Source organism: Nannospalax galili, unplaced genomic scaffold, assembly GCF_000622305.1.
Source record: "Nannospalax galili isolate Female #2095 unplaced genomic scaffold, S.galili_v1.0 scaffold996, whole genome shotgun sequence".
In the NCBI taxonomy this organism is placed as follows: domain Eukaryota; kingdom Metazoa; phylum Chordata; class Mammalia; order Rodentia; family Spalacidae; genus Nannospalax; species Nannospalax galili.
In genome coordinates, this window is record NW_008339436.1 from 1,110,879 (window position 1) to 1,123,284 (window position 12,406).

The window sequence follows — 12,406 nt, forward strand, 5'->3', positions numbered from 1 at the left end:
GCTGGCCTTGAACTCACAGAGATCCGCCTGCCTCTGCCTCCCGAGTGCTGGGACTAAAGGCGTCCACCACCTTGGGCAACTACCACCTCTTTTTTTTTTTTGGTCATTTTGAGACAGGGTCTCCCTGTAGCCCCAGCTGTCCTGGAACTCACTATGTAGACCAGGCTGGCCTTGAACTCACAGAGATCCGCCTGCCTCTGCCTCCCAAGTGCTGGGATTAAAGGCGTGCGCCACCACGCCCAGCTTTTTTTAAGAAAAATGTATATGTGGGCTGGGCAGCAAAATGCTTGCTGTGTGAACATGGAGATTGGAGTTCAGTCCTCAGCACCCATATAAAATATGGGCACAGTGGGCAGTGCACCCCTGTAGTTCCAGCACTGGGGGAGTAGAGACGAGGATTCTGGCTTGCTGACAAGCTAGTCTAGCCACATCAGCAAGCCCCAGGCTCAGAGAGACCCTGTCTCAAAAAAATGGTGTAGAGCAATTGTGGATGTCAGTCTCTGGCCCCCACATGCTCACATGTGTACCCACACCTGCGTACATATGAGCACATACACAAACACATACATATATATCACACACCATCAAAAGAAAAATATGTATCTATATTTTCTGGCAATCCCAAAGCCGCTGACCAGGTACAGAGATGAGATTGGTTCCTTGGCACAGGGATCTCCCATACCTAGAGCCCCTCTCTTGTCTAGGCCTGCCTTTCCTGACAGCTTCCTGTCCCTTGAGTGTCATTTGTAACCTTGACCACCTACTGTATCATTTTTACCTTTTTCTTTTCATGAAAGTCTTCATCTCCTGGTGGTGAGACTTAAGTGTATGTGATCTTCATACATTTGAATCTAGGCAAGGGGACACATACTTTCCTTGTTTTATTTGTTGCAAAACAGAAGCCAATTAAAAGGTTGAAGAGGCAGATGACCTTAGAGATGGGTGTAGTGGGGTTGGGGACTGGAGTGTGAGTCAGCATGACTCAGAAGTCTATACCACTGCCCTTCATTCTGCAGAAGCCAGAGTCCAACTTTGCATTCATGTCTCAGGAAACTTTTGCTACTGTGCTGTGAATCATATTTCCCAATGAACCAGTCCTGCCTTCTTTTTCACTTCCTTGGAGACATTTTAAGAAATAGAAGTTGCTGCCCATTTCATATTGACCATGGGCTCTGGGGTGTCCAGACAATAGGAAAGAATAGTTAAGGTGGGAGTAAAGTTGCCTCAGAGAAACAAAAAACTGAGCTTGGTGGCTTAGACAGGATCATTTTCCTCTCACCAGGAGATTGGAGTTACTCAGGTCCTTAGTGATGCCACCTTCCTTAATGGGTGGGCTGTTATCCCTCAGGTGTCAGATAACACACAGCAGGAATTGGGGTTTGGAACTCTGGCATCACCCTTCTCCCCAAGTTTTTCTCACATTTATAGATACTTCTCTTTGTGCTAGCTGAACACTAACTTGCCTGGTGCTGATCTCCCTTGCCCCTGTGGGTATGGACTTTACATAGTTGTAGTAGCAGCATGGAGACAGACTAGTGAGTGGTTAGTACACAGAATCTTAGATTGAGATAAATGTAGGACACAACAGGGCTGGAATTGGTAAGGGAAACCTTTTCCAAGGTAGCAACAAATCCAAGTGTCAACAATAACATGGGCCAACTGTGTAAGGTGAAGGGATGGGCATCTCAGAAGGATATAGGGCAACCTGAAGGAAGGAAGAGGGCACGTGAGGACCCAGGGATCAGGAACATCCCTAAAGGTTACAGAGAATCAGAAACCTAAAGCTGGGTTGTCATAGGAGACAGTGACATGGGTGTTAGCTGCAGCGGTATGAAAGATGGAGTCAGGGCTGAGAGAATGGGAACCATGGATGAGATGCAGGGTTGCAGGGGCAACAGACACAAAGAGAAATGGGAATGGGCTTTGCCTTTCCCAAGAAGGAGGTGGTTTCATTGAAGCTGCTGGGAGAAGGTGTGATCAGCGGGTGGGGGTGCTCTGGGCTTAGAGATAGGGATATCTGTGGGCCATATAATAACTTTTTGGCCTATTTGAGACAGGGTCTCCCTGTAGCCCCAGCTGGCCTGAAACTCACTATGGCGACCAGACTGGCCTCAGTCTCACACAGATCTGCCTACCTCTGCCTCCCAAGAGTGCTGGGATTAAAGTCTAAGCCTTTTATTTAAAAAAAGTTCTAGCATTTAAATTTACCCACTGTGCGTAGTGTGGTAAGTTTTGCCAAATCTGTGTAGTTAGCTTGCTGTATACAGAAGCCTTTGACAGCTACCCACATCAGAAAAATCTATTAGTGTGAACACCAGTCGTGGTGTAAAGGGGCTTATGGTAGTTCCCAGTATGGGGGCCACCCTGTCAGTGTCCAGTTGTCTGGGAAGGGGCACTAGAGCTGTGAAATTTCCTTCCCTGGAATCTGAGAGTACGTGCATGAACCAGTATTTTTCTGACTGGCTTGATTGAGCAGAAGCAGAATTTCTTTCTGCCTATTGTCTTCACACAATTGGAAGTCAACTTGAAGTTTTATTTTAAGCACAAAAGAAAGTCTTGGGCTCTACTAGGCAATCATCTACAATTATTAACAAACCACAAGGTCCTCACATTTCTGTATCATGCTGTCCAGTTAGAATACCTCTTAACACTAGACAACAGCTAAAAAATCACATGATTAAATAGGAGAAAATAAACCACAGCCTAATCCTTCCGAGGTGATTAAAATACTGAAAAGAACACCTAAAGCTTCAATGCTTTGCTAATGTACTTTCAGCTAGACATATATAAAAGTATATGTAGACTTTTGAGTTAATAATATTTACAATGTAAATGTTTGCCCTATTCTGTTCTGGTCAGATCTTCAATAATCTTAATACTAAACTCAAAGCTATTTCCTCTTCATTTCAGCATTAACATAAATTTTCCTTTTATCACTAGACAGTGTTTATACTTTACTATGTAACCATGTTTTATTCCCTTGTATTTTATTTCTGTGGCTTTCTCACAGTCATGAATCAATAAATGATTGCATAAAATCTCAAAAGAAAAAAAAAGAAAGTCTTGGTGAGACCCAGCAAACAAGATTACTGCACACCCTCTCTCCAGGGCCTGGGCTAGAACAAGTCATCCTGCAGCCTATTATGATCTCATGGCCATCAGACTGCCCTTGGACTTGACTTCAGACCCCAGGCTTCAATTGGTAAAATTACTTTTATTCATTGACAAGCCCAGAATCTTGCTGATTATTGTTTTCTGAGCTTGCTTTGCAGAGACCAAGAGACTTCTGGCACTTTTGACACTTCTACAAGAGGGAACAGAGCTGTCCTCCCACCTTCAAAATCACCTTGTCCTTTGCCCCTTATAACTGGCAGGCCTTTGTGTTTGCCGTCTGTCTCGTGTGTGGAGACCAGCGGTCAGCAATGGCTATCTTTCTCAACTCTTCTCTCTGCCTCTTATTTTCTGACTGGCTTTTTAAAAGAAATGGTGTGTGTGCATGTGTCCCCATCCATGTGTAGAGGCCAGAGGTTGACACTGGGTGTCTTCCTCTGTTGCTCTCCATCTTCCTTCTTTTAATTTTTATTTATTGTATATGCATGATGTATGAGTATGGGTACACACATGCTGGTCAGAAGACACCTTTGTGGAATCAAAGCTTTCTTTCCACCTTTACCTGGGTTCCAGGGATTGAACTTGGGTCCTCAAGCTTGTATAACATTTTACCTGCTGAGCCATCTTGTTGGCCCAACCTTATTTTTTATTTTTATTATTAAAATATTTTGGATTCATTTATTTTTATGTGTATGAGTGTTTTGCCTGTATACATGTTAAGTGCACCCATGTCATGCAGTGCCCATCAATGCCAGAAGAAGGTGCTGGATCCCCTGGAACTGGAGTTACAGATGGATATTGGCCATCAGGAAACTGAACCCCGATCCTCTGCAGAAGCAGCCAGTGCGCCCAACTGCTGAGCTGTCCTCTAGCCTGCATCCAGTCTTATTTTTAAGACAAGCTCTCATTGAACCTGTAGCTCACTGATTGACTAAACTAGTTGGCCAGTGAACCCAGGAACCTCCTGTCTCTACCTCTTACAGGTGGGATTACAGGTATATGCTGCCACGTCCTGCTTTTTAACATGTCTGCTGGGGATCTAAACTCAGGTCCTCATGGTTTGCAGTAAGCACTTTACCCACTGATCCATGTCTCTAGCCTCTACCTTATTTCTTGAGGCATGGTCTCTCACTGAACCTGGAGCTCACCAATTTGATTAGATCTGCTGGCTAGCAAGCCCCAGGGATCTTGCTTTACCCCCTACCCCCAACACTAAGATTAAATGTATAACCATCACACCTGGATTCTTTTTTTTTTTAGACAGGGTCTTGGTATGTAGCCCTGGCTGACCTGGAACTCTTTATAGAGACCAGGCTAGCCTCAAACTCAGTGATACTTCTGCCTTTGCCTCCCTAGTGCTGACTGGGGTTAAAGGCATGTGCTACCACGCCTGGCTATGTGGGGATCAAACTCAGGTCTTGGTGCTTGTGTGGCAAACACTTTATCAACTGAGCCAGCCCTGGTTCTGAATCCTGTCTTTCTGCTTCAGCCTCCTGAGTAGCTTGTGCAACCAGGCCCTGCTCCTGTTCCTCTTCCTCCTTTTTCAACACAGGGTCTTTCTTTTCTGTGTAGCCCAGGCTAGCCTTGAATTCTCAATCCTGCCTTGGCCTTGGTCTCCTAAGAGCAACATTACATTTGGTATGCATGGGATATAATTCAATGGTAGAGAGCTTGTCTAGTGTGTGAGAGGCTCTGGGCTTGATTTCTCAGCCCTGGGAGGTACAGTCAGGCTTATGTGTAGCTGCAGGGAGCTTCATACCATGTACCAAGAGCCTTGGGAGTGAGGACCTTCTACATCAGATATGCCTGTGCCTGGGCAGCATTCTGAAAGAGCTATTCTACAAAAGCCAGAGAATCGAACTTGGTGGGGTATGGGTCAATGGCAGATTGCTTGCTTAGCTTGTGTAAGGCCTGGGATTTGATTCCTTTCATGACAAAAAAATTTTTAAGGGTTTTCCCTTAATAAATAATTAAGAACAATAATTAAGGATCAGTGTTATGATTTCTTAAACTGTCCTTACTTGGTGCCCATAGGCACAGATGAACTCATTTACTGTCCACTCAACCCCCCACAAAACACATCTGGGTAGTATCTTTGCAGAGTTCTTAGGTTTTTGAGAGAGGATCTCCTCAAAAGCCTCAGCTGGTTTGGAACTTGCTAAGTAGACCAGGCTGGCCTCTGCTTCCAGGTGCTGGGATTAAAGGCTTGTGCCACCACGCCCAGCTAATCAGAAATCCTTGAGGAAAATTTTAAGAACAGAAAAGTGTATTGTGGAGAAGACAGTGTTTCATCTTTCATAGTTGTGTGGTTTTGGCTGACCATGGTGGCATTCACCAGCAATCTAAGCATGGGTTAAGACAGAAACAAGATCATGAGTTCAAAGACAGTTTAGGCTACATAGCCAGTCTATAGTCAGAGCCTGCTCCTTCCCTCCACCCCTTCAAATAAAACTTTTCCCCCTAGTGGAATTAAGTCTTCATCTCTAATCTCTGAAATATTCTAAGAGGCTGGAGAGATGGCTCAGTGGTTAAGAGCACTCTCTGCTCTTGCAGAGGACCTGGATTCGGTTCCTGGCACCCATATCACTCAGCTCAGATTCTGCCTGTGACTTCAGTTACTGGGGGTCCGATACCCTCTTCTGGCTTCTGTGGGCATTGCATGACATGGATGCACTTAAATACATGCAGGCAAAACACTCATACACAAAATAAAAATAAATTTAAAAATTTTAATGTTGGGGCTGGAGAAATGGCTCAATACTGGCTGCTCTTGCTGAGGACCTGGGTTCAGTTCCTACTACCTACATGGCAGCTAAAAACTGTAACTCCAGTTCCAGGGACTCTGATGCCCTCTTCTGACTTCCAAGGGCACTGCATGACACATGTACTTGCATGCATACAGGCAATACACTTACACATAAAATAAAAATAGTAAATAAAAAATTTTAATGCTTAATGTCTATCTAAAAACAAAATATTTTAGAATTTACAACTTGTATGAGATGAGGTGAATAAAATATTATAGTTAATAACATAATCTGTAATGAAAATTGTAAGTTAAATCATTGAACTCTGAAGTAAATAAAAATAGGAATATAAGGATATGCCTCTCCTGTAAAAAGGCAGCTCTGTATGGCATTTAATGGCGCAGTCAGGTAACTCTGCTTTTTTTGTCTTTAGTCATGGGACGTTTTTTTTCGCAACACCAATGCTGGAGCCCCCCCGGGCACTGCCTACCAGAGCCCCCTTTCCCTGGGTCGAAGCTCCCTCACTACCGTGGCCCATGCACAATCCCTGGTGGAGGCACAACCCAACATCGACAAACTCGTGGAGGACCACTTGGCGGTACAGTCTCTCATCAGGGCATATCAGGTGAGCAGGGGCTGGCTATCCATGTGACAAAAGGCACAGTACTCCCTGGCCTTTCTGAGTGTGTGGTGGTTAACTTCTATTTCCTACAAATGCCAGGTGTTTTCTTCCTGCTTTGGTCAGGGAGGCAGAAATCAAGTATTCAAGGGAAAAGGAGCAGTACTACCCCTAGTCAAGAGCTCTTTCCCCTCTAATGTCTGTCTCATACTAGCTCCCCATTTCTGTTCATACAGAGGAAGGAAAGAACAGAGAAATCAAGTCAATGTGTAGGTATGGAGGGTGAGGTGCTGCACACCTGGCTGCAGGGAGCGATGCTATAGGGAGATGGGTGCTCCTTCTCAGTTAACTGAATACTGTAATAATGTAAATCTTTAGAGTTTTGAGACAGAAGCAGAGGATGGGCAACAGAGTCTGCGGAGTGTGGTTGAGGCCCAAGGGAACTATATAAAGCATGCCAGTTAGCACCAGTTTCATTAGACATGTCTAGCAGGATTGAGTTTTTTTCTTCCCTGACATTTCTCCATCCAAGCACAAAAACTAAGGGTCTTCCAGCATAACCACCTCATGTTCAAGAGAGCCAGAATTGAGACCTTAAAGCTTGAATAGATCTAAGAAGGAAGGATAGCTGGGCTTGGTGGCTCACGCCTTTAATCCCAGTACTCTGGAGGCAGAGGCAGGCAGATCCCTGAGTTCAAGGCCAGCCTGATCTGCATAGCGAATCCAGGCCAGTTGGGGCTACGGAGAGACCCTGTCTCAAAAAATCAAAAAGAAAAGAAGGAAGGGTAGAGGAAAGCAAGCCTGGTACTACCCTTATAGGAGCGCCTGTGAGAGTCCAGGCCCCACTGCCTACTCTTGCATAGATGCAACAGTGAACAAGTTCAACCAGGGAACTTGCCTGAGCTCTCCTTTCTGCCTCATGCTTCTGTTTCCTACAGCTGGTTGCTCAGGAGAGTCCTCAGTCTTTCCTGCCTTGCTCTGGCAATGAGGACTTTTCCTGGGGCACATACATGTGTACTGCCATGGAAAGATATGTAGAATGCTATAAATGGCATAGTCCTGACTTCTTATGACACTGCATGGTGAATATGTACATATGTGTAAGAGGTGTGTCTTGTCCTTCTTGATCGTATCCTGCTTGTATGACCATAGTAACATTTTTAATCTAGTTTTTCAGTGACTTCTCAGCACTACTACTCTTCTCAAATTGGTAGCAATAATGTGACTGAAATATCTAAAACTGAAAAAAACTTAAAGGGATTCTGCCCTCTATTCCTTGCCCTTTTTTGTTGCGGGGTGGTGGTGCTGGAGATTGAACACGAGGCTGCACATGTGCTCTTCAAATGCTCCACCACTGAACTACATATCTCTCTCTCTCTCTCTCTCTCTCTCTCTCTCTCTCTCTCTCTGAGAGCAAGTACTTTAAGTCCATGTTATAATGGAAGTTTTTGTTCTGACTGTATATTGCCTACTGCATGCAGCATTAGGGCCAGAGCCCTTACCCCTCCACTATATCCATAGTTGGATATAGTAAATACAAACCCTTTCTTAATAAGATGATGCCTTGTCTATACCCCTCTCAATACCTAAGCCTTCCTTAGGGAAGTGATTGTTTTCTAGCTAAAGAAGGCATCACACTGGAGTTAACAGTTTCCCCCAAGATATCTCATTTCCATTGATCTAGAGAAAACATAAGGATCCTATGATATAGTTTCTTTCAAAATATTCGTAACGAGTTTATTCCATTTTCCCTCCATAAAAGTGCATTTATGCACAACAGTGCTTTCTTTGTTTTTATTATATATTTTTTGTGTGTGGTACTGGAGATCAAACCTGTGGCCTTGCATGTGCTAGGCAAGTGCTCTGCCATTGAGCTATATCCTTAGCTTTCTTTACTTTTGAAAAATGCTTATTTTTATTTTTTGTCTATGGGTGTTTTCCCTGCGTGTATGTAAGTGCACCTGTGTGTACAATGTCTACAGAGGTCAGAGGAGGGTGTTGGATGTTGTATCCTCTAGAACTGGAGTTATGAACAATCATTAGCCACCACGTGGGTACTGGGATTTGAACCTGGGTCTTCTGCAAGAGCAGCTAGTGCTGTTAACTGCTGAGCCATTTCTCCAGCCCCTGCCTTCTTTACTTTTCATTTTGAGACAGGATTTCACTAGGTTGCCCCAGGCAAGTCTTGAGTGGGTTTTTTTGTTTTTCCACTTTTTTCTTTCTTTTTTTGAAACAGGGTCTTACTGTATAGCTGGGATTATAGGTCTGTGTTACCAGGCCCAGCTCACAGTAATGCTTTTTAAAATAAACTATTCCAAAACTGACTTTTTAAAACTAATTTTGTTGTGTTGGTTCATGAAGCTTGTTCCTCTCTGAGAAAGATTTGTATGAAGTATAACTCTTTTCCCCTTCCCTCAGCTCACTGGATCTGCTTAATGACTTACTTGTGTTATTATTCCAGGTCAGGGGTCACCACATTGCAAAACTTGATCCTCTCGGAATTAGTTGTGTAAATTTTGATGATGCTCCGGTAACTGTTTCTTCAAACGTGGGTGAGAATTAATATGTAAATGCTAATTTTAATGTAATTTTTACTTTTTTTTGCCCCTTCCCTCTTTTTTTTCTCCTGTCCTTTTGTGTGTGTCCTTCCCTCTCATTGTTGGCCCACTCATAGATACGAGGGCACCATGTAGCACAGCTGGACCCCCTGGGGATTTTGGATGCTGATCTGGACTCCTCCGTGCCCGCTGACATTATCTCATCCACAGACAAACTTGGTGAGGGTCTGAGAGCAGTCAGCTGCGCTGCTTGAGCTCCTCTCGCTGTGCCACAACCTGTGCTAGCCAGGACATCCAGACAGGAGGGAAAGACTCTTAAGTTTCCTTCGTTCTGATCACTTGAAATTCACTAGTAATGTAGCCTTAGTGCATTTTAAGGATGTTATTTTTATCTCAGTTTTCAACCAGATCGTATAAGTCTTAATCTGGAAAATAAAATTTCAGTGGAAGGGTCTGTGGCACCGAGAAAAGCTGGCCCACTGCTTTAGAGAATCGCTCTTTTGGCTCCAGCTTTCCACATCCTGTGCAGCACTGTCTTGTACAAGGCCGCTGATAAGCCTTACAAGACAGTTACCATCACAGCTAACCCATTCTGGAGTATGGTGGGGGCTGCTTGGACTGGAGCCTGCTCATGTCCCTAAGGAATGAATTCCAGAGGAAGGTGTGCAATTTGGGTCTCCTGATTTGTAAATGCTGGTGATCATACTGAGGAAACTTTGGAAGGCATTCCCCACAGCGTCAGGAGGCCAGGGCCTTTGGGAGGTGCATGTGTGGAGCACAGTTGGGGTTTTGTCACCTTTGCCAGAAGTTATGCCAACTTGTACCCAGTCCTCCTCGTGAGGTGAAGGGGTGTTGTGGTGCTCACCGCAGTTGCTTCCAGAGTTAATCTGCTTTTTTCACTGTGCTGCTAACCTGTACTAAAGAAATGATGATGTGACTAATTGTGAAATGACGGGAGTGTTCACAGTAGGCACCTTGCATGCTAATGAAATCAATGATCACTTACTTGGTAATACTACTCTTGGAGAGGAGATGAAATTAGCATCCTGGAAGACATTTTGAGGGAAGGGTGCAGAGAAATAGTCCCCATGGCTCTGCACATGCCTGGTGTCTTTATAGGCATTACTGAGTTGTGGCTAAGAATTAGAATGTTAATCAGGTAAAGTCAGCCATCAGGCAGTGTTGATTCTGGACTCGGTATTAACAATTTATAAGTTATTCTTTAGGTTTCAGGAACACTGCTAGCTATTACAGGATTTCCTCCATAATGTACATCCTTTTAGCAGACTTAGGAAATGTGTAGGAAAAACAAACCATTTCTATTCTCAGTTCTCAGTACCACAACAATTAACACAGAAAACTTCCGTGACCTCAAAATGTGTAGGAGGTACTGGGGAGATAGCTCAGTGGGTAAGAGTGATTGCTATGCAAACATGAGGATCTGAGTTCAGCCCCCAGCACCCATGTAAAGTGCCTGGTTGCTACATGTTAAAACCCCAGCACTGTGGAAAGTGGAAATGGGGAGCACTGGGACTTTCTTGCTGCCAGCCTAGCTCCAGGTTCAGTGAAAGACTGTCTCTAGGAAATAACTAGGAGAGTGATATGGCAGCAGGACACCCAATAACAACCTCTGGTCACACAAACAAAAACATAGGGACTTCTCCCTGCTAACAAGCAAGCCATCAGTTCTGTAGTGAATATCAGTTGAGTGTCCTCTCATTTAATTAAATTTGGATAGATGGTTAAGTCCAAAAAACAGGCTGAGAGGTAGCTCAGCAGTTAAGAACACTGACTGCTCTTGTAGAAAACCCTGGTTCATTTCCCAGCATCCACATGGCGGCTAACAACTGTCCTTAAATCCAGTTCCAGGGGGATCAGTTGCCCTCTTCTGACCTCCACAGGCATTGCACAACATGGGTGCACTTACATATGTAGGCAGTACACTCAGACACATAAAATTAAAATAATAATTTTTTTTTTTTTTTGTCTTTTTGAAGCAGGGTTTCCCTGTAGCCCCAGCTGGCCTGGAACTCACTATGTAGACCAGACTGGCCTTGAACTCACAGAGATCCGCCTGCTTCTGCCTCCCAAGTGCTGGGATTGAAGGCATGCGCCACCACGCCCAGCAATAAAATGTTTTTTTAAAAGTACAAAAACCATTACAGTTTTTGTGATCCATCTTTGGTAAGAAGAATTCTAGTTTTATGGCCTACCTTAAGGGAAGAGACTATGAGCCAAGAACCATAGACAAAAACCAACTACTTGTAGCTGGGAAGATGGCTCAGTGGATGAAGGTACTTGTTAACAAACCTAACAAATTGATCCATGGAACCCACATGGTATAAGAAGAGAACCAATTCCTCCAGGTTGTCCTCCCCACCACCACATTCACACTGTGGTACACCCATGCACACAGATACATACATACATACACGCACACACGCATGCACATGCACACAATACATAAGTAAAACCCAACTATCTACTTGGAGATGGCATCAAATCCAGGTTGAGGGCTCAGTCCCCAAAGCTGCCCCCATCAGACTCATAAATCTAGGCCTCAGTAACTACTGACTGACTTATTACAAGTTTGTGTTCAAGTAGGTTTTTTGTTGTTGCTTATTTGTTTGTTTTTAAAGACAAGGCCTCACAACATAGCCCTGGTTGACCTGGAACTTGCTATATAGACCAGGCTGGCCTCAAAATCACAGAGATCTACTTGCCTCTTCCTCCCAAGGACTGGAATTAAAGGTGTGTCTGTCCTACTGCACCTGGTGTGATCAAATAGCTTAGAACTCAGTACTAAGTACATTTTTAACAGCTTATAAAGGATATTTTAAGGATGTAAATAAGCAGTCAGGTGAAGAAAAATTTAGGGCAAGCCTGGAAGTGTCTCAGGCCAGAAGCATCTGTTCCTATGGAGTTGGGGTGTACCGTCCTCTGGACACGTGGATGAGTTCTTATTTTGTTGCCACATATTTATCAGCACGGAGCCTACAGAACCTGTCATTGTGGGCTTTTATGCAGACTTGATTGCACAGGCATGATGAAAACATGAACAGCCATGCTAAAATGGCAATTGGGTACCAAGGATATGATTTAATGCCTAAAAAGTGAATTGGGGTCCAGGAAAACCTGTCTGTTCAAATTCTCAACATTCCTTCCTTTTGGGCATAGGACAGGACAGTTTGGAAATGAGGTCTTAACTATTATCAGAGGGTAGATCCAAGAATTTCTTTATGGCCCATTCTGACAGAAAAGCTTGGGAAGATTAAAGTTTTTATGACCCACCTTGGGCAAGAGGAGTTGTAGTTTCTGTGATTTGCCTTGGGAAGGAAATTATGAGGCAGGAACTATGGATTAAAAACATG

At 44.0% G+C, this 12,406-nt stretch overlaps 1 protein-coding gene across 4 annotated transcripts in view; it reads left to right on the top strand.

Annotated features, from left to right (window-relative positions):
* Positions 1-12,406, top strand: part of Ogdh (oxoglutarate dehydrogenase) — an 81,798-nt gene that overhangs the window by 24,528 nt on the left and 44,864 nt on the right. For 2 of the 4 annotated variants that reach the window (XM_008834086.3, XM_029564037.1), the window contains exons 3-4: positions 6,292-6,483; positions 8,939-9,029. In XM_008834086.3, coding sequence (XP_008832308.1) covers positions 6,292-6,483; positions 8,939-9,029 — 283 coding nt within the window. Of the gene's footprint in view, positions 1-6,291; positions 6,484-8,938; positions 9,030-9,151; positions 9,255-12,406 lie in introns of all 4 variants that reach the window. The other 2 variants (XM_029564038.1, XM_008834087.3) reach the window with 1 other exon arrangement.